This window comes from Haemorhous mexicanus, chromosome 7 (assembly GCF_027477595.1).
Source record: "Haemorhous mexicanus isolate bHaeMex1 chromosome 7, bHaeMex1.pri, whole genome shotgun sequence".
Taxonomy (NCBI): Eukaryota; Metazoa; Chordata; class Aves; order Passeriformes; family Fringillidae; genus Haemorhous; species Haemorhous mexicanus.
The window spans coordinates 30644006-30666175 of record NC_082347.1 but is presented as its reverse complement, the minus strand read 5'-3'; the positions used below and the strand labels follow the sequence as shown (position 1 = coordinate 30666175).

General features: G+C 45.4%; 1 protein-coding gene across 9 annotated transcripts in view; it reads left to right on the top strand.

Annotated features, from left to right (window-relative positions):
- The window catches only part of SH3PXD2A (SH3 and PX domains 2A), a 245802-nt gene that overhangs the window by 154967 nt on the left and 68665 nt on the right, over positions 1–22170 (top strand). For 5 of the 9 annotated variants that reach the window (XM_059851910.1, XM_059851909.1, XM_059851908.1 and 2 more), the window contains one exon: positions 20374–20505. In XM_059851910.1, the coding sequence (XP_059707893.1) occupies positions 20374–20505 (132 nt within the window). Of the gene's footprint in view, positions 1–11457; positions 11506–16405; positions 16683–20373; positions 20506–22170 lie in introns of those variants that run through there. The other 4 variants (XM_059851916.1, XM_059851915.1, XM_059851914.1 and 1 more) reach the window with 3 other exon arrangements.

Sequence of the window (22170 nt, the reverse complement as noted above, 5' to 3'; positions counted from 1 at the left end):
AAGGAATTACTTTTCAAACTCCAATTTGTCAATTGCATTAGCCAAGTGAACAGCTACTCGTTTGCCACTCAGAATAGGCATTACTTCTATGCTGGCGTCCATTGTGTGTTTTTTCTGTCCTCAAATCAAAATAAGGGTAGAATTGCTGCAAATCTGGGAATGGATATTTGTATGGTACATTACAAGCAACAGATTAGGTTAATCCATTCTGCAAACCCTACCAGCTACCATCTGTGCATGGTGAACTAATTAACCCTTGAGATATCTGCTAATCCCGATGTGGCTTAGAAAACCAGTTGGAGTATGTTTCTCCCCAAAGCTATCATTGTGTCACCCACCTCACAAACCCCCTTGCTGGCTAGAGAAAGCTGCAGACTCCTGGAGTAAGATCTTGCCCTCTCCCCTTGCTGAGAATCTTTCCTGGCTGGTTTCATGCCAAAGCAGTCAGATCCCAGCCACGAAGCTGGAGCATCTGGGACCTGCTGTTTGGTGGCAATAGGGAGCTGGTGTGGGCTTCACAACTTTTCTGCACTGAGTCTCAGTGCTTCTCAACTACTGGGAGGATTCTCTTTGTTAACCTTGAGGTCAGATCCAGCACAAGAGGTGCTTTCAAAGTGATCCTTCTAGGTGACCAAGCCCTTGTGGTCACAACTCTCCATGTGCCTGGGCAGGAGTGCTGCTGGCCACCCCCTTCTGGAACCATAGCCCAGCTGCCCCTGCTGTGACTGCATACCTTGCTGCTGGGGGCAGAGCTGGCTTCTAGCCAGCTTGGTGACTTCCTCTGGCACCTTGTTGCTATGCTGTAGGATGCTCCTCCAAGTGAAGGGGAATAAGCTTTAATAAAATGGAAGTTATGGCTCCATCAGTCCTGCAGTGTTTCCTTTCCGTCATTGTTCAGATCCTGCCTGCATCAAGCTGGCTGTGCTTTGGCTGAGTCTGGCAGCTGAAATCTATTTTAAGTAGTAATAGGGCACTTAGAATATTAAGTTAATGATTTGGTTCAAGGCAGTTTTGCCTCAGGATGCTGATGAGGCTTCCTTGAATGAGTAAACCATCTTTCAGCTGGATTTCCCTGTCCAATTTTTGGACTAGCAAGATTATGGCTATACACAGCCAGCAATCACTGTTTTTTTTTTCCTTCCTATAATCTAAAACTAGGAAGGATATATCTGCTGGCAAGTAAATAAAAATTTCAGAGTCCATTGGAAGATACTTCACAAACTTTTTATAGAAACATCTGTAATGCTGTCTTTTCCCTCAGTGGGGAAATTACTAAGCAGAGCTGAGAGAGTTTCAGCAATGACAGAAGTTGGGCCTCAAGTGAGAAACAAGCGGATTGTTGTAAAAACACCAAGGGCCTGGTGGCTGATCACTTTGTGGGGTGCTGCCTAGGAATTATGGGTGGAGCTGATGGCCCAAGTTGCTTCCTTGGCCTAATTCTTCATTACTAGAAGAACTTTCTTGCCCTCATGCACCAAGGATGTGTACTCTGTCAGCTTCAGGGAGTGCCTTAATTGACATTTCTTTGTATTATTTGGGGTAGTTTTTCTGCTTCCTTTGTAATTACCAAGGGAAATGGCTCAACTTGTGGCTTTTTCTGTCCTTACAGCTGAGCTAGGCTCTTCACTTCAGAGCTTAACCTTTCTAACCCTGTCACTCTGCATGTGTCTAGCCTGCACTTAGAGTTCCATGGTGTGTCTTGCTCTCTCTCTTTTTTTCTTTTTATAAAAGAGCTTTATTTTCTTGACTTAGTCTGAGCTTCCTCCTTTAAGACAATGTGGAGAAAATTAATAGTGTGTCCACCCCTTCTGTGCTTAATCATTCAATGGAGTGACAAATGTGTGAGCTCCCAGCTGGACCAGCAGGGTTGTGTGGCTGGAGCTGGTTTTACCTGTTCCAGGACTGAGGTGGTGACCCTGGGAACAAAGCTTGGTTGATACAATTGAGTGTGGAGGTCTCTGCCAGCTTCACAGGCCTGTGGCAAGCATTTAGCTACACATAGGTACAGGGTGAGCAGGGAATGTATAGCCTCCAGCCCTGGCAGGTGTTTTGTAGTATTTGTGGGAAATGGCTGCAGTAGAGGGAGAAGGAAGGACTGCTCCAAGAGGCATATAGTCTCGCCTTTCCTTTGCCTTAAGGTTGCTGCAGTATTGATGGGATATCATCTGGAGTTGTTTAGTATTAAATGTTTAGTATTAGAACTGGGGGATGCCTTTACTAATCCAGCTGACTGTGAAATCTGTCTCAGTTTTACCTTCTCAGCCAGAAGAACTCTTAAGCCTTTTAACTGGGTTCTCAAAGAAGCCAAATCTAAGTGTGTTACTAAAGAGGCTGAAATATCCAATTAACTACCGTGGTCAATCCCAGCATGAGGCCATGCATCTTCTCTCAGAGTGGCGACTGCAGCAGATGCTGGGGGCTACCAGCCCCAAGCATGGACTTGGCCATTGCTTAGTGGATCTGAGCCCAGGTGGTAGCAACAAAGATAGAATGTGGTTTTTAACTCAGATGTTACTTTGAGTCATTCTGCTCTCAGGGTGTTTGTCTCTGAAGTCTGTCTCCCTATAGTTCCTCTGAAAGCTTCAGCTTGGAAGGTTTTTTTTAAGGTGGTGAATAGGGATACAAATCTATCCAAGCCCATGGCAAGATCCCAGGAGCATCTTAAATCATGTAACTTGGTGTCTTAATCCTTGTAAGAAATCTGTGGTATGACATGATCCCTGCAAACTGAGGCATGTGCTCTTGTTTGTATCCTGATGAATCACAGCATGAACTGTGCACAGTTGCATTGTTTCCTACAATTAGAGCAGAAGCAGGGATGGTGGACTGGCTCCTTGGTGCCGTTTGGCCTGTTGATGAGGATGACTGGATGAGGTAGTTTGCCAGTCACTATTTTATAACTTCACAAGCATGTACTGACAGGATTGCTCTCAATCAGAAATCGTGAACTGTTCCCTCATCATACGATTAACCTTCTTGGCTGTATGTACTAATTACTGCATGGAATTTAAAAACAGCAGATTCTGGCAGAACATTTTGGTTCTTACATAGCTGCTTTTTTTTTTTTTTCTTTTTTTCCTTTTCAGGAAGATGAAGGAGTTTGTAATAAAAGAAGGATAGAGTAGGCAAAGTAGGCGAAAGCATAGCAGTTAAGGAACAGACAAACCTTTTCATTTGGTTACTAGGGATATCAATGTGCATCTTGAATTCAGTCATCAATGACAAAGCTTCCTTTTCTCATGACTGAGAATTATTTCTCCTCAGGTAGTAAATTTGCTAAACTTCTGATCAGTTTATTGGTTTTTGCTTGATGCAGTTATTCCCCAAAGACCTAATTTTCTTTCCTGATTTTTTTTTTTTTTTTTTTTACTGAGACTGTAAGTATTTTTTTTAAACAAGTTTTTCATATAACTAGAGGAGCATCTATTCTGTGGGTTTGGGTTTTTTTTTCCCAAGGTAAAACTACTGCTCCCGTGCTCAGGTGCACTAGCAGAGAGCAGAATTTGAAGAGGAGCTGCCACTAAGTCAGGCAGATTTCATGTCCTTGCAGCATCTGTGCGTGTGTGACCCAATTCTGCATCTTCAGTCAAGATGTGAATCTGTCCACTCCAATCCCACGCTCCAAATCCAGTCTGTAGTGTTCTGGCAGAAGGAAGCTGATCTCACACTTCTCCTTGTACACCATATTTTTAAAGTCACTGCTTAAACTGAAGTTCTTTGGACTTCTGCCTGAGGCTACTGACGAGAAGAGCAGATAGGAGACTTTACTCTGCACTGCTTCAGTTTTCTGCTGACAGGACATGTGGCCCATTAGATGTATAGGATCACTGTCATCTTCTGGGTGGCCCATATGCTGGGGTGGGAGGAAGATGGGATAAGAGAGAAAGAGATGTTTGTATGTTGTGTGGGTTTTTTGTTTTGCTCCTTGGCTTTTAAACTGAAGTGTGGGGACAGGGTGCAGGATTAGGGAAAAGAATGTGTTTGTGTTCTTTGCCGTTCCCAGTTCAGCATCAGTGCTGCAGAGAGCTCTGTGTCCAGGAGAGAGGGCAGGGAGACTGGGTGCAGGCAGGGCTGGAAAAATGAGGTGTGGCTTGAGCACAGCCATGGTAGAACAGTTTGAACCCTGCAAATGCCTCAGAGTGTCTTCAGCCAAGCGCAGAGAAAGCACTTGGTACCTTAGGGGATATAATGGCATTTCTCTTGGTTTTAAGAAATTCTCTGTTCTCCATCTGCTCCTGTTCTTCCTCCCTCTTCTGTCTGTCAGTGGCAGATGGTATCAACGCTGCCTGCGTGGGTTTTTCCTCTCTTGCACAGAGAGTACTGGTATTTTGATTTTGGCACACTGGATAAGGCAGGTGAGAAGTGCATTTGGGAGCTGGAGCAGAGGGTGATGATCCTCAGCCACCACAGGAATCTGTATGGGGCACAGACGGATCTGGCTGGCTGAGAGGAGCAGATAAAATCTTCCCTGGGCATTTTGGGTAGCTTAGTCTCATGCTCGTGAGCACTCTGTCCCCATATTCTGGAATCCTGGATGTGGGGTGTGTGTCCTTAGCCTGTTGAGAGCACTCACCCCTAAAACAGCACTCCCTAAGTGAATCCAGCTTTGTGCATGGCTTCACACCTGGCCCATTTGAGCTGGCCTGTGTCCAGGCTGCGTGACAGCACAAATCCTCTCTCCAGTTCACTCTGGATGGAGTGGCTCACCCAACCAGAAATGGCTGGAAGCTTTACTTCCAGAGGTGTCCAGCAGGAGTTACAGTGTGTGCGCTGATTATTGGCCATCTCTGCCTGGACACGCCAGTGCTGCTGAGTGTTCTGTGCTTGGCAGCACGGCTACTTCGCAGCTGGGACTTGACTCTTGCTCCATTTTTTGAGCCACACATGAATCCCAGCATGTGTACATACCTGTGAGTTTCCAAGTGCAACGTCTGGGGCTTTTCTGCCCTCCTCCTTGGCAGTGCTGGAGGCTGGTTTTTTCCTCAGAGGGGTGATGCTCTCAGTTTGTACAGCTGTAGATGTGGATTAGCATTCAGATATTCTAGGCACTTCCCAGCAAAACTTGGAACTGGTACAAAACTGTATGTGCAGGGGCTGTACCACAGGGATCATGTGGGAAACAATCCCCACTTGCCATGTGGAAAGAGTTAATGTGAGCAATGCCTGCCAGAACAAAAACTAAACAGTCCTGGATACTTCTGGGTCTGCGAATGGGATTAAAATGGGTTTTTGCAGAAGTAAACAGAGTGGAAAATTGGGACTAAATTTTCTTTGTGTTTGTACTTTTAGAAAGGATGAAGGATGGGATGAGGCTGTGAAAATGCAGCTGTGAGTGTGTCACTGTGCAGTTTGTCAGGCACACGATCCTCTGGCCCCACTCCTCCGTTCCAGCTCAGGAAAGGGCTCCCTGGTTGTGGATTTCTCCCCTGCAGGAGTGAGTTATCCAGATGATGAATTTCTGAGGCACGCTCGAGTCACGTGAAAGCCAGATGTGAGCATTTTCCAAGCAGTGTGTGTGGGTCCAGCCTACGCCAGGCTACGTGGCAAGTGGACGTGGTCTGAGGTTGCTCTGCAGCGTGGTGGTGGCTCCCAGTGGGATCATTTCTGCCAGGGAGAGAGGAAGGTGCTGGCTGTGCCCATCACTGCAGCCCAGCACCTCTGCCCCCACTCCCCACACTGACAGGCCCTCCCCTGGCTGCTCGTGATGAAGCTGAACTTGGTGAATAAGACTAAAATTAAAGGCCTTATTTAATGCCTGCTTATTTAATGCCAATCCTCTTACTCAGATACTTTAGCTGGATTTACATGTTTGATAATCTACTAGTCAAATATTTTTTCAAGATACAGCCCTCTTGAACAGATGGCATGGGGAGTGGAGGTGATGTTCAGCTTCAAGTGTATAGAAGAGGAGGTATCTTTGCAGGGATGAGAGGTTTACTTTAAAATGCAGTCGCCTGTTGGGGAGAAAAATAATATATGTGTATTCCTTCAACAACTATCTTTAAATATTTGCTCTAAACGTGATGCATCAACGTCCCACAGACAAAAGAACAAGGAAAGCTTATTTAAGCTACCCTGGTGTGGGACAGCTGCTTGCCCAGCAATTACACTAACAAATGAATCTGTCATTGTGGTGGTACCTAAGAGGTTTAATGTCTGACCAGGCTCACACTGAGCCAGGCACCAGGCACAAATGTTGGTTTTGTTTAGGTCTCTCTGGAGCCTGAGGGGAGAAGCATCAATGGCACAGTTCAACAGGGTGCCCTGAGTAGGACTGTGTGAGATAGATCAAAACACTTGCAACCTTTCTGTGCCATCCTCCCATTTCTCTGACTGTCTGTTGTTCTCTGCCCAACTGAATGAATGAATTGTGTGAGCCAAGAATGTGTGGCAATGGTTCCAGTTCGGATGAAGGTTCATCTGCCTTTTTCCTCTTTCCAGCTGTATTGTAAAACTACACATAGATTCTGTATCAGAGGAATTCTCTGGTACAAGTACTTCCACTTGTCGGGGCAGCTTAGCAAACCAAGTATTTCTGTCTTCCTCCCCAGTCTAGTACTGCTGCATTTTAGTGCCTTCCCATTTAACTGAAGTGTCAAGCCCCAGCTGAAGGGGAAGGGACTAGAGGAGAGAAACCTGGAGACAGGCTGACAAAGGATGGTCAGTGCATCTGGGGGATTGAGATTTTTGGAGGGGTCACAAGGATATGAGCATGGTGCACTGTCTGCAGATAGAAGCAGAAACAAGCCCCACAGTTTTGGGGTTCCTCACTGAGTGCTCTTGACTGGGCAGCCTCACCTTGTCAGGAGGAGGAGGTTGTTCCTTTGCTTGTCTGAAGAATGCAGAAAGGAAGCAAGAAGGGGTAAAGTGGAGGCAAAACCCCAACAAGAAGCCCTGGACTGAGTAGACTGAGCCTAGCTTTTGGGTTCTCTACCTGCTTGGGGCAGTAAGGTGTTCCCCCCAGAGCCCCCAGGACAACAACATAGTGCTTCATGTATACCAACTCCTTGGCAGGCTTGTCTTCCAAAATGTAAACTGAAATACAGGCTCAACTTCTGTTTTCTGTTCTGCCATATGTGATGAACATTGCAGCCAACAAGGCTGTAGGCCAGTTCTAAGAAGTGGACACATTTAAGGAACAGTGTGGTCAGCTCACTTCTTGCTGACTTGTCAGATACCACTGTTGGCATGAGAACACACCCATTCCTCAGAAGAAGCATTTATTTCCCCCAGCTCCAGTCTGAGGAATCACTGATTGCATTGCTTATTTTCTTTCCACCCCTCCAATTAAGACAGGAAGGGTATAAGTCTACAAAATGAGTCTGCAAAACACTCAACTACACTCATGGAACAGACCACTGTTGGAAATAGACCAAATGTCAGTATCTCTTCAGTATGGCCACTTGTTCTTATAATCCCTTTCTCAGTAATTTAAGTTGCACTGTAACAGCTGGGAGATTTTGGTATTCCCAGCTGATGTTAAAGGCTTCACGAGAACAACATAGTTTTATTAGTTAAATGGCCCTGGGACTGTTATCTTCTATGGAAGGCCACTTCCAAAGAACAGGCCATACCTGTATAACTAAACTCTCTGCCCTCCAAAGCAAGGTAGCCACATCCAGATCACTGGCAGAGGCCTGTCTTTGGCCTGTGCTAATTTCTCAGCTATGCACAGAAATCAGTTGGGGCAAGGGTTACATTGCCAGAACTACAACCCCACTGAAACTCATGACCAGAATGATCCAATTGCCCACAGTTACTGCAGGACTGTCATTGGGAAATATGCAGCTTAACAAGCTAGACAGCTTTTTGTTTTAAAAAAAGCTTGTTATAATGGTCCCTGATAGCCCCAGCAACCGTGATTCTGCAGGAGAGTGTCCCTCCTGGTGCTGGCAGCAGTGTTAAATCATGGATGCTGGGCTCAACACTGAACTGGACATTTCAGAATGTGTTACTAACAAAAGGAACCTGCATCAGCAGCTGCTGCTAAAATGCCCATAGAGGAGGAACTCCTCTGCACCTGCGGGGGCAGGAGCCCACCTGGATGCGCAGTACTGATGTGTACCATGAATGTGGTATCTGGATTTTGGTAGATTCAGCTCATGAATTTGATTCTAAACTGACTCCAGCTATTGTAGGCTTTTGTGGAAGCTTGCTCTGCTCTAGCTGTACAGAAGACAAATAGTCTGCTGCTAAAATGAGATGAGTGGAGCTGTATCACAAGCATAAAGCATTAGTCCCCAGCAGTCTGGCGCCTGCTCTCTTGCCAGAGGTGGGAGGAGCAGCAAACAAACCAGTCTCACTGGCAGCACAAAAGCTTCTGCTGAAATCTAGAATAATATGTTTCATGTTCACCATAGCAACCAGCTTAATTTTGTCTTCAAAGCTTTTTGCCCTTCAGCTCCTTCCTTTTCTTTCACACCTGAGGAACCCCCTTGACCCGTGGGAGGGCTGCCCAGCTCCATCGTGGCAGCTTGAAAGCGATGGGATGGGGCTCAGCAGCCACTTCCAGTGACGTGCCTGCTGTGCTGCTATTTCTGTGCAGTGTGGCTCTGAAGGAAAGCCTCCTCTGTGCTCTTCACAACTGCCTTGGCCTCGTGACTTAGCTGTAATTTATGGATTCATGTTCTTTTTGAGCTTTTAAAAATAATTCCGGTAGGAGGAGTTTGTTCTGGCTGCAATTGAAGTCTGCAGCAGGCGCTGTGGGGACTGGTATTAAGAGCAGAATTGGGATGCCATTGCCCTAGGAGTGGCCTGCTTTGAGCAGGCAACTTTAATTTTCCTTCCAGATACTGAGATTTCCCCCCCTGCACTTCCAAGGGATCTGAGACCAGCCAGTGTTCAGCCGTGTGGCAGTGGGGGAGAGGAGTGGCAGGAAGCAAAGGTTTGTTCGTTTACTGTTACCAATCCCATTGGAAACCAGGTCCAAGCCTTATGCAGAATTCCAGTAAAACCCTGTCCTAAAGGGGAAACCTGGGGCTGTTCAAAGCTTGTGTTTTGTTGGCTCAGGCACAGCATGTTTCTGAGGCCTCTGACCTCCTCCCCGTACGCTGGCTCCCGCCGCGGCTCTTCGTTTGAGCTCTCTCTGAAGTGGAATCTATCACTAATGTCTGATATTTTTATTATTTGTAGGGGGGACTCTTAAAAGCTGGTAGCAATTAGAGCTTAAACGTCTTGGAATAAAAAAAAAAAAAAAATCCCCAAGAAGGAAGTTTAATGCTAAGCAGATGTGCAGGAGCAGCTGAAATATGCTGGCTGTCTTCTGCTTCAGAAGCAACCTCATCCACTTCTAGCTGCTGTCAGGCTGGGGCAGCTCAGAAGTGCTGCTGCTTTTAAGCTGGGAAGCCCACACTGGTGACCTGTGGGATTGTTTACCAGTTAATACTTATATTGCCCTTCTTTTCTGGCTTAAGCCAATAGTTTTGACAAGGAGAAAAAATACTTTGTTTAACAAGAAGCTTTTTTGAGAAATTGATAATTGCTAACAGAATTGCTTTATTTATGGTGAGATCTCACATGGGTGTCTGTCAATATGGCTACTGTTGATCTAGGTTTAAACTCTCTCTTCTTGTGTAGATGGATCCAGAGTAGCCCTAAACTTGCATTAAGTGCAGTGTATTTCCTCTAACTTTGGGCATTTCTGTCTTTTGCTGAAGCTTGGGTGGGGGCAAACTTTGAAACTTTCTCAGTTACTCCTGCAAGACATCATCTGCTTGATTTATCATTGTCATATTCAGGTTCTTCTGTCTGGAAAAAGATCTGACAGCTGACTGAAGTTCAGGCTCATGCTCAGAAGGCAGTGGAAGTCTATTCAAAAGCTAATAGACAAGTTGCTGACAACAACTCCTTCACACCCCTTCCCGTGCGTGCCCGAGTCTGTAACAGAAACATGCTGTATATTCCCGCCATGAGCTACAGCACAAGTTACTCTGCCAGATTATTTCCTGTTGCACTCCACCAGTGCAAAGCCTTTTTCATTTTTTCTTAAATGGCAGTCCAAAGTAAATTATTGTTATTTACCACTGTGTATTTTGTAGTGTGTTGTGACAGTGAAGCATATGGGTTTGGGAGTCAGAGGGTTGAAAGACTTCAGAATTTTCTCCAAGCTGCCACTATAGAGAGTTTACTGCAAAGTAGTCAAAGTACTGAATCCATTTGAATTGCAGTGCAACTACACAATGAAAATTAATTGTGTCCCTAATTTAAAGAAAGGATTTCAGAACCTCAGCATTCCCTCAGTGCTGACAAAACAGCAATGTGTTTCTTGGACCTCTGGTTTCCATCGGCAAAGTTTGAAAGCTGTTTCTTAATGTTTGTATCATGCTAGCAATTCCTCAGTTACATATGTACTGTGAATCTGTTACATTACTATCTGTTCATCTTTTTACTGTCTTGGAGGTACTCTGCAATTCAAAAGACAGTAACAAACAGACAAGGCCACCAGTATAGCCTGCCTTTCTCTCCAGTTGGTTGATGGGTGCATCTTCTCTGTTGTTAAACTGCTGGGTCCAACGGATTCCCCGTTCCAAATAAGTTTTTCAAATTGCATTTTGGGGTTGTCAGAATTTAGGAAATTCTTTGATTGTCATATAAACATCTCTTTCTAGATGTCTCTTCTCCCAGGCAAGGAGAGAGTAAGAGCTGCCCTTCTGCCCCTTCATCCCCCAGAAGGGGAATGTTTGTTATTTAGAAATGGGGGCAAATCTGTTAACTTTCAAAACATACTTCCAGTGTATTCAAGAAAAAATTAACACTTAACATTTGAAGATTATTCCCAAATTCCCAAGCCAAGTATTTCCACCTCATTTCACGGAGGGGGAGGGACCCTTTTGACCTTGTTGGCAGCAACTCCTATCAGCTTTCTCCTTAACCTGATCTCTGTCTCATTCATTGGTTAAAAAAATGGATTTTCTAGTTGTGCTCAGAATGTACCTTTATTGGAGCTTTGTACTCTTTTCTATGGAGCATTATTCATCTATTGTTATTTTCCTTAATGCAATTTCAGAGTAACAAGATGCTTGTAGAATCTTATATGTGTTTGCTAAGCTCAATCTCAGTTCTCTATGTGTCTTTTGGGTATGATTACCAGCTGCAAAGATAAACAGTTTTGCAGGTCTGAGGCTTAATAAGTCAAACTATCTCTTGGTATGTGTCTTCTGAGCTATTGGGAATAAGCTCAGGGCATATCTTTTTCTTAGAGCTCAAAATTGGATCACCTACAGATCAGTTTCATAAGTTCTGCAAAACCACTAAAACATAAAAATTAACTGGGTGTTTCTTATGACTTGACCTTCCTCTGAGTCCCCATTATGCCAACACTACTCTTAAGAAAAACTTTGTCTCTTTCAGAGCTGTCTTTACTAACTCTCAGACTTTCTGATATGACTGGTTTTGACTATTTTCTTGTGTCTCTAATTACTTTCTTTTTTCATGGCTGCCCTATGATTGGATTTCAAGTTTGGATGTCCAGTTTGTCTGAGACTCCAAAAAAGAGTGTCACTCCAGGTAAATTCTTGTGTCTTGGTGTTCTGCATGCTATTAAAACCAGAATTCTCTAGTTCAAGCTGTGTGTGGGTTTGGAGTTGTCTTTTGAATGAGTTGTGAATTGAGTTGTGAATCTCTGACAGTGGATACCCAGGATCTGTTGTCTGCTTGTGTATTGGTTTTTCATGATGCATGATTTCTGGTAAGGAAGAGCTTTGCTTTTCTGATGACTGCCTCACCTTGATGTTGCTGCTAGCAGGGGTTAGTAGTTTGCAGGGTTTATTTCCCTTGCCCAACTCAAAGCCTCAGTCCAAGGCAGCTTCCCCTTTTGTGGTGGGTTGAGTCTGGCCACAGGTGAGTGTACCTGCACAGCTGTGCTCTCACTATTCTATGTGGGAGAAACTTTATGGGTCAGGATGAGGCAGAGAAACATGACTGTGAGCTCCTTATCCTTCTGAAATGCTCTTTGCATTTCCCCAGTAAATAGAAGTGGTTTCACATGGAAAAGCTGAAACTCTGATAAAGATGCAAAATTTTCAAGGGAGCATCAGCCTCCTTGTTGCAACGAGTCAGGAAGGAGGAGGAAGCAGGGGAGCAGTTTCTAGGTGAGGTGTCAGGGGCTTGGGAGCAATAGTTCCATACAAGGCAAAAACTAAGCTTTATACTATAAGGAATCAGGACTTCTGCTGTGTAACCAGTGGATTTCTTCTGCAAACATTTGTCACTTGACATGGAATATCACAGAATGCTCTTCTCCTTCAGACTTAGAAGGAGAGATCACAAGCGATAGATCCTGTGTCTGTACAGGATGCTGGGCTGGTCACTCAAGCAGTTAAGACTACATACAGGTCCTGGGGCAAGGAAAGATGGAAACACTCCTGCTGATTTTCATACCAGATTTGGTAAATATTCAAGTTCATGCCCTGTTGAAAGTATGTGAACAAAATCCCACCATCCTTGATGGATGAGTGCTTGCTTGTCTGAATTTTTTTGTGAGCAAGACTGCTGTGATTCCAGAAACGCTATTCTTGACAGAAGTTGAATATTTTCTTGGGGGGTTCTGCCTCATATTTGCAGAAAAGGTCCAATTTGAGAGTGGTAACTGGATATAAAAGTGCAGAAATATCTGAAGTATTCAGTCACAGGAGCCTGCTGCTTCATAGGTCATGGGGGAGTTGAGACAGAAAAACAGAATGAGGCTGAGCAGGAGAGAAACATGTTAAGGAGGAGACAGAAGAGGTGGTGTCCCTCAGGGAAAATGACAAGAACCCCTCAGATTACCTGGCTGGGGGGTGAGGTTGGGTTTCTTTGACTCAATAGATCTGTTGGGACTGTTTCATATTGTGATATATAAAATGGAAAACTGAATGCCAAGGTTGTTAGCCTTATCAAAGGGCAAGGAAGCAAAGTCTTTAATAGATACAATTTTTTCCTTCTGCTTACTGCTTTTAGCTAAATGCATGCTGCTAGATTGGCCAAAAAAAAAAAAAAGTGCATGATGAGTGTGCAAATATAAGTGATTAATTGCATTGCATGGTGCTCGAGAAGGTGAATGTTGATACACAGGGCTGCTCAAAAGTCTTATGCACATTTGGCAAGTTCTTATTCCCCAGGCTGTTCTAGTTCATGTGGCCTTTCAGTTTCTCATCCAAATGAATCCCCAGTTTCCAAAACAGCTGTTCTTCAGTCCAGATCTGCCATATCTGTATCCTGATGTGTCAAGCTGGTAGATCAGACTTGAATTTGGATGTGATCTTTACCTATGTAGTACATTTATGTGTCCTAGCTAGGCTGTGGCTTGGACATGAGGACAGAAGCCAGTTTCATGCTGCCCAAGCTCTAGCTGAGGTTATGTACCTGCTCCATGAAGTGGAGACTCTAACCAAGACATTAAATTGGTTTCATTTTGTACTTTGGAAAAAGAGGGGTGCCACACCCTGGGAGGTGCTGTGGTGGGACTCCAGTTTGGTCACACTGACTGCTGTTAAAATCCTTGGCTGGTCTGCTTTGTGCCTTGTGGAGGGATGGGAATGTGTTGCACCACTGAGCAGGACTAGGACGAATGCCAGAGTATATTGGTGACTTCAGCCTGGTGGAAGACCCAGTTTGGCAGCTGTGTGAAAATCTCCAAGCAGTTTAACAGATTTGTGTGCAAAATGCTACTTAAGTATTCTTAGCTGTTGCTACCTGTAACCTAGTTGGTTGGAATCACTGTTCAGAGAGCCAACTTTCCAAGAAGGAGTGGGAAAGAGGACTCAACTTTTTACTTTCACCCTCCTGCCTCTAATTTTTCTTGGCTCTATTTTAAAACCTAGCAGATCAAAAATAAAAAATAAAAATCCCAAGACCAATAGGCTCCACTTGGCAAAGGTCAGCACTGAATTTTTCTGTTGGTCAGGATTTTGTTGGAAATGCTGCTGAGGGCTGTAGAGAGGGAAGAACTGAACTGGAGCAGCTGCTTGAGAGAGCTCCTGCCATTTACCATGGGCCATGCTCATTCCTGAGGTGCTGCCCGTGGGGGCTGTGTTTGCTGCTGGTTTTAGCTGTGTGTCACACACACTCCAGGGCTGGAAGCCACAGTCTACAGTTAAAGCTGCCACTCGTCCCAGACTCCTGAAGGCTCACCCAGATCTTGGTTCCTGGAAGTGACAGAAAGTACTATTTGTGTCTTATGGTGGGGAATGAGTCCAGGCATCCAGTTAATTTTTTCCTGCTATGATTGCTGATCATAGTCCCTTCTTGGTGGCAGTGTGTGCTGTTGGCGTGGGCCCCCTATAGCTGTCTGTAGCAGCAAGGCAGGAGGTTAGGAGAGACTTAGTGCAGCTCATGGAGTTACCATCTAGACCAGATCTTGGCATGTTTAGCCAAAAAGATAGCAAGAAGGGCTAGAGCTTTGGCTGCTATTGCCCCATGTCCTGAAAGGCTTGCAGAGCACATGAGCAAGGAAGGTGGATGGTCGGATGGATGCTCACTCGGGGAGAAACTTCCAGTACATCAGTCACAGCTGCCAGCCTGGGGTGAGAGGGTTTACAAACTGACCTGGCCATTGCTGGGTGCATGATGCTCAATCTTGTTTTATTCTCAGGCATTCTTTGGGCTTTGGACAAGGTTTTAGGCTAAACTTCTCTGGCTTTGAGTCTTCTGCATTACCTAGGTGATCAGATCCAAACCATTCCCTTTCTGCTTTCCACCCATCTCTAATAGCAGGGTGCCACCTAATTCTGAAATTCTCTTCTGAAAATGCAATAGAGTGTCTTTGTGCTTTGTAAAAGAGCTACCTGGCCAGGCTCAGGGAAGAACTACACAAATCACAGTGTGTCAATAACCTATTTGATAAACTTGCCCAAATGGCAAGGTTTGTTTTCTTCTATAATTGGCAATAATCCAGACCTTGAGACTGGATTTGTACTGAATTTCTGAAATAACTGTGGGAGGTGGTAAACTTTTGTCTCTGTCCCTAAAACTTTGTGACTCAGGGCTGCTACACTAAGACCTCTGAGCTCTGAGGTTAAACGCTGTTAGGATTGGGAGGATTGCTGTCTGGTGGGAAGGATGAAGATGAATCCCCTTCACTCACAGCTTGTTGCAGTCTTACCTTCAGGAATAATTGATGTATAAATACAGTCTGAATTTTGGTAAGTGGCAACGGGGCTGAAGCGTGACAGGCTGTAGTGCAGGAGTATCTAGGAGATGAGTCAAAGCTCTGATTGTTTAGGGCACACACAGAATAAAAAATGAACAAAAATCCAAAATACCAAGACAAGAAGAAAACCTTCTCACTGAATAGAAGAGAGATCCTAGACTGGGAAACACAGTTTTGATCTGAATCCATGTTGTCCCCATAGAGATTTGTAGCAGGCTTCATTAGTCTCATGTCACTGTTTACTCTAGGAACTGGTTATTTTAAGAACTGCTTTTCCAACACTGCTGTGATGTGATGAACTTTTGTGTACTCTCACATGCATTACATGGCAAAGTCTGTTTTGTCTTGTGTGCAATACCCACTTAACCCAATTTTTAGACAGACCTAAGCTCTCTATCTTAACACAGTTCAGGATAAATCACAGGGAAAAGGCTTAAAGAAAACATGCAATTTTAATGTTTATTTATTATAGTCATGTGGTCCTTCTGATAAGAAAGAAAAGAGGTGAAGTTTTTAGGGGAGGGAATTCCATGTGTTTAGACCTAGGTATATGATTGCTGTAAGGGGTTAGACTGATCTGAGAAGTTTAAGTAGGCTTGCTGCTATTCTGGGCTTTTTTTTTTTTTTCCCTTCATCCTTCCCCAAAAGGAGTTTTTCAGAGATACATAAAAGCTTACCCTTCAAGAACTGCCTTTAACAAGAAACCGCAGCTCTACATCCAAGCTACCACAGTTACTCCTCCCTGTGTGTGGAAAAGTGCAGAGCTCTGCCATTATTTTATGGAATGCCAGGACACTGGGGGCCGTGTGTGCCAGACAGCCCAGCGTGCAGGCTCTGCACGTGTCCCCAGCAGCTGTGCCCGTGTCAGAAGGGCTGCACTACCTGCCAGCTGGTTCCTCGGCTGTGACTCACCCTCATGGCCTTCACTGGCCGTTTCTGTGGTTTTGGCTGCTTCTGCAGGACTTCCATTGACCAGCCCAGTACTAATTCATTTAGTCTTAATCTGTAAACATTTGATTGATAATCATGAAAGAGCAATATAAAAGCCTGTGCGCTGTATGGATTAAAAGAGCAGACATGTTTATAGCCTGATAACAGCAGAGTAATCTGGCAAAGATCAGGAGTCTCACATTCCCATATCCAGATGATTTTATTTTTGGAGTCCAGTTGGTGGTTTTCATTTTTGGCTATTGCAAAACCATCATAGGTCTTAGCTGTTGCAACACAGGAGGAGGAGGAGGATGATCTTGGAACGGATGTTCTGCGCTCTTATTTAGGAGGCTTTCACAGTAGTTGCTGGTCTCCGAGTGCAGCAGGAGGAATGATGCTCCCTCCTCGCTGCCTGGTCAGGGGGACAGGGTGCAACTGTTGTCACTTAATAGTGCCAGCTGTGAGGGGCATGGACAAGCTCCAATGACATTTCTGCTCCGCCCCAGGAAGAGAAGTGCTGAGGTGAGGAGCGGGAGGATTGTAAAGTGGAGCCCTATGGAGAGGAGGAGGGGTATCCTCAAGACTTTAACCAGGAAACGGACTCGAGGCAAAAAGAAATGGAGAGGCAAGCAAACTCTTATTTCAGCCAGCAATCTGTGCTCTGCTCTGGGGAGGGCTGCAAGTTGGAGCTTAACCAAAACACTAATTCTGCTTTTTTGGAGGGAGAGGAGGGGGGACCTCTACCTGGCACATCAATGTTATCCTATCCTCTGCTCTCCATTTCTCCTGCCCCGGGCTGAAGGCGCTTTTTAAAAAGTAGGGCTGTTTTGTCAGGGTGGCATTGCAGCTGCATGTGAGCTTGCTGGGGAACTTGTGCCACGCTGCATCCCTGTCCCCTGGTGTGCTCACACTGAGCAGGCTATTACTCTTCAATGCATGCTGTGTCCTGTGTTACAAATTAGACCTGAACTAATTGGCAGGGATGCGGAAGCGCCCAGGGCAGCGGGTGTAATTGGTGCTGGGCTGCCCGTGGTGTTGCCTGTCTTGTTCTTTTGAATCCCCTTTGGAGAGTCTGACATAGTGTAGCAGCAATGTTGTGGGCATCCTGAGTGTCACTGAGCAGTAATTCATCTAAAACTTGTGGGGGATGGAAGGCTGAGGAGGATTAGAGTCCCTTACTCTACTGACTGTGCCTGAAGGGAATGTAGTAACAACCCAAACCAGGCTGCCCAGAAAATGGTTAAGGCTTTTGGTTACTGGAAGGAGCTGTTTCTCTGTCTTTTCCTCCTCCTCTTCTTCCTTTCTTTGCTCTTACTGAAATCTTGCCCATTGTGCAGTACCTAATCTTGGGTGACCATCGCTCCAGGAGCCACAGGGACCCCACGCCTCGAAAGGGGTCCCTTTTGAGGATCTGCTGCAGCTGTAAATGAACAAGTTTGTTTGACCTTGGTTACTTCCTAGAACAAGGAATTTATCACCCTATTTTTTTTTTTTTTTTGTCTTAATGGGAGCCCTGTAGCAGTTATACAAGCGTCTGTTAAAACAATCTCTTAATTGTATGTGTTCCTCCAGCCACTGTAGTGACAGGGAGATCCTCCTGCAGTGACTACCTTATCCAAGGCAGGGCAGAGAAGCCCTGAGAAACCCTGCTGTGTTTCAGATATGAGAATGCAGATATAACCTATCTTGCCAAACTGTTTTAAGTGCTTTTTTTTTTTTTTTTTTTATTTTTAAGCATTGAAGTGCTGATTCTCCGTGTTTCCTGGCAAGGGCATTCCCCTGGCATACGGTCCCTGGCGTGGCCTTTGTGGCTGCTGGTGGGGTGTTTGCCAGCCTGCACTCCAGCCTGGTCCTCTCCTTGTTCCCAGCAGGGACACATGCATCACATGAACACTGCTCCTGCCAGCAAGTCAATGCAGTCTTCTGGATTTTTTTTTTTTTTCCTTACTCCAGTCCATGAAAACTGCCTAGTAGGTTGGAGGAAAGAAGGCATTTGAGTTGTTGGTTTAGCAGTTAGCTTCCTGCATGTCCCCTGCTCCCCTTGCCACTGTTTGGTCCCTCTTGCCTTTCTACACACTGAATCCTCTGCTGGTGCACGTGCATAGACATAAGTCCATGACAGCTTTTGTTTCTGGTTAAAAAATTTCTATTTATCTCAAGACTAAAACAAAGTAGGGGTTGTAGGTGTTACTTGCCTAAGCAGGTTGAGGGAAGATTATAATGCTGCTGGATTCTGGACTGGAGAAAAGACTGTGTAGGAAACGGTATGAAACAGGGGAAAGCATCTCATTGTACTCTAGATAGCCCAACTAGCACTGGTTTAAACCAGAGTGCACGAGCCAGGTTGATTGATCATGAAGAGAAACATGATGCTTATTTGGAATGGATAGCTATGATGAAAATTTGCATTATAAATTTCCATGTTGTCAGTTCATGGTCTTCTCCTCCTATTCCTGCTACTGGCTGTGGTTCAACAATCTATAGAAAAGCTAAATCTCTTAAACACAAGCTTCTAGAGGAGATGACTCCTCTTTAAAGAAAATTAATTTATGTAATTTGAGGAGAGGCAGAGGCATGCTGAGGGAGCAAGGAAGTCTTCTAATTTTCTGGATTTCTTAAACCTGGTCTAAGGGGAGGCATTGTGATAGTGTTTCCTTTCAGGAAACAGTTGAATTAATTGCTTTTTTTCTAGGATTTTCATTTCACAGGATGCTGTTTTAATGGCTGATGCGTTCTTTACCTCTTTCTTGGCAAGGATGCTAATTACTTGTCTGTAGAATCACTTTGCATCTCCAGTCCAAACACATATGAACATGCTGAGTTTAGAAATACAGCACCCAGCATCCTGTGCTTGGCTGTCATTCCCTTGACTTTTCTGGTGGACAGTTTCAGACCATGCTGCTTCCTTCCCGTCTCTTGTAGCCAATTTGTCATCAGAAATTTGGGAAAACCCAAAGTCTGCTCCTGGCTGTGTCCCGTTGTGTAAAATGGGGCATTCAGCAAGTTGTGTGTCTGCTTCTGTCCTCCCTTTCAGTCGACATCTTAATCCAGAGCGACGGGAACTGCCTCTTAAATGTAAAATGTTAATAATGCCAGTGTCCCAAATGGCTGTAATTGAGAAAAACTGTAAAAATAATTTTGCATTAAGGCATGTTGGCTCTTACAAAGTGAAGACCTAAACCGGGAGGTTCTCATGACTTTTCAGGGCGGTTTCTAGGCCGAGCACAGCCGGTGTGTGCCTGGCTTTGGGAGGGCAGAGTCTGCTTGCGCTGCGCTGCAGAGCCGAGATGCAGCAGCCCAAGGGCTCCCTCCACATCTGGCCCTGTGCTGTGCCTGCCGCGTGGCTCCACCTCGAAATGCACGATTTCGGTCTGGGGGTGAAAAACTCAGAAATAATAATAATAAAAAGAGCAGTGGTGTGGGGGAAGGGAGGGAGAGGAGAGCGTTATTTTGCACCTTTCGTGGCCCCTGTTGGCGTGAGCGCCTGCTCTCATTCATAAATGGCTCTGACAGCCGAAAGCCCTTGCTCCGAAGAGAAATCAAACAACTGGGGGTCGGCTCCGAGGGCTCCAGAAGGGCGATGGAGAGGGGGAGCCGAGCCCCGTCCCGCCGGGGGAATGCGGAACCGCGGGGCAGGCGGGGGGCAGGGGGGTGGCCGTGTTGGAGCAGCGATCTGGCGCTATAACTTTTTTTCTTCTTCTGTTTCAAGTAAACACTCTTCCCCGCCCTCCCCTCGCTCCCTCCACCCCACCTCCCTCTCTTTCAGCCCCGCTCATGTGTTTCTATTTAAGGGCTGCAGTGCAGACGAATATGATTGGCATCTACAGCCCCCTCTTGACTTTCAGCTCAAGCCTTTAGAGTGGAGAAGGAGCTGAGCCGCCAAGGGGAGAGCTGTTTCTTCTTTGGGTTTACTGGGGGGATGGCTCAGCTGTGGATTTATACTGCTTCTGCCCAGGATTTTTTTCTCTGAATGGGAGCAAGGATTGTGGAAACCATGTTGGGAAGAGGTTTATTTTCAGAATCCATCATGAAACTGTGCAACTAATTCACTTTTTTGGCTCCTTTTTTATATTTTTTTTTTCCTCCCCTTTTTTCTTCTTCTTCTCTCCAATGTCCCTCTGTGCTGCTGGGTTGTGGGCCAGAGGAGGCTGTTTCTATATGGCCAGCCATTTGGGGATATGCTGCGAGCCAGGGTTGTTTGCTGATTCGCTTGGCTCTGGTGACAAGTTGGCCTGTTGTGAATCGGATGGACGGAGGTCGCTCTCAAGGAGCCATGGCTGGAAGCTGGCTTACGGCTTGCTTTTTCCCTTCCCCAGGTGCTGATGCTAGCTCTGAACCCATGATCCTGGAGCAATATGTGGTGGTGTCCAACTATGAGAAGCAGGAGAACTCTGAGATTAGCCTCCAGGCTGGAGAGGTCGTGGATGTCATAGAGAAAAATGAAAGCGGTAAGTTATATTTGCTGCTTTTCCCTCTTCTAATGGTCTGATTTTTGCATTTGTTCCTCTGCTTTCAGTTTCCTCATCACTACTTGTTAGCTGTGCATTTGCTCCATCTGGTACAGTTACTATGTCTGGCAGAGGATGTTGAAGTTTTTCGATGTTGATTTGGGCTGGGGGCCAAATGTTGCCTTCTACTGTAAGAATGTTTCGTAGGTTTTGTGTGTTAATTAGCCAAGGTACGCTAATGGAAAACGAAGGTGACGGAGAGAAGGAGCTGCAGCTAATGAAGCTGATGTATAGTAGGCTGCTATAGTTGCCCTGCTGTCTCTTCAAGTTTCTGTCAGTATTTCCATTACTAACTCCCTTTGCAGAGGATTTATAGGATGAGTGTTTAAAAATTGCTTGGGATGAAACTTGGCTTGACAGCTTAGCCCGTGGCCCAGAGCTCAGTAGGGAGGGGAGAGAATGTGCGTAGATAAATACGTGGCCATGCACAGTTTGAAAACTTCTTGCAGAAGTGTTAATTGGGGAATTTTGAGGCAAAGAGGCAAAGGCTGTCATGTAAAAGCAAGATGAAATCCCCTTCTGCCATGCGTGGAATAACCAGCTTGCACTTGGAAAATGAGATTTTTGGCAAATGTTTGTATAGATTTCTTTTCTGTACTCTAACTCTTGGATGCCTGGTAGCTTTGAGTTGGGCAGAACACATGCAGGAGACTGTGTACGTGTGAGTGGTTGGAGTGGCTTAGCAGCTGGTTTGAATAACTGCCTGTCTTCAGCAGCTCCCCCTCCTCCTCTCCAGCACTCCCTGTGTATTAATCCAGAGCTGTTGTCCAGGACTGGTTTCCAGCCCACTCATGACTTGTGTGTCCTCTTCCAGAGGAATTGCTGATACTTGGATCTGTTCAAGCCAAGGCTCACGTTGTGGTGCCTACACAGGCAGGCTCTGGAGTGTGCTGGGCACAGCAGAGCTAGGGGACACTGGGGCACTGATCTGAGGTTCAAATTCAGCTTCCAGAGCTTTGAGCCAGGTTATCCACAGAGATGCATGCATTGTATTTTTTTCCCCTTCTTTTAATGGAGTAGTAATTTCTCTGTGGTATGAGAGCCTCATGCTTGTTTGGCTCAAAGTGATACACTCATTTGCTGCCTGGTGATTTTGTGTGGAGTCCGAAAGGATTGTGTGTGGAAAGGCACTGGGTAGTGTGGGCAGAAATACTCATCTCCTGGGCACTGACTGTATCACTTGCAGAGCTAATGGAAACCAAACTGCTCATCTGCCCCCTTAACAGCAGTAGTTTTGATTGAAGAGGGAAAAATGTCTTCACATCTTGAACTGTGTCTGGCCTAGTGGACGAGCATCCTCCCTTCAAAGCCTGTGGCTTCTCATTGTCAGTAGTGGGTGTCCCTGCCATCAGAGCAAGCCTGGTTATATTGTGGCAACTTACATTCCTATTCATGGTATCCTTGTCTTGGATAATGGCTTTTGGAGCCAAGGGAATTAATTGGGCTGTTAAATAATACAAGAAGTGTCTGAATTCCAGTTACAGCTCCTTTGTGTTTTCATTTAGTGTGGCCTCTCTGCCTTGCACAGTTCAGACCACATTGTATTGAACCACATGGTATGCAGAGATAGAAATGGAGAATGTCAGGGTTTGAATTAATTAGGAG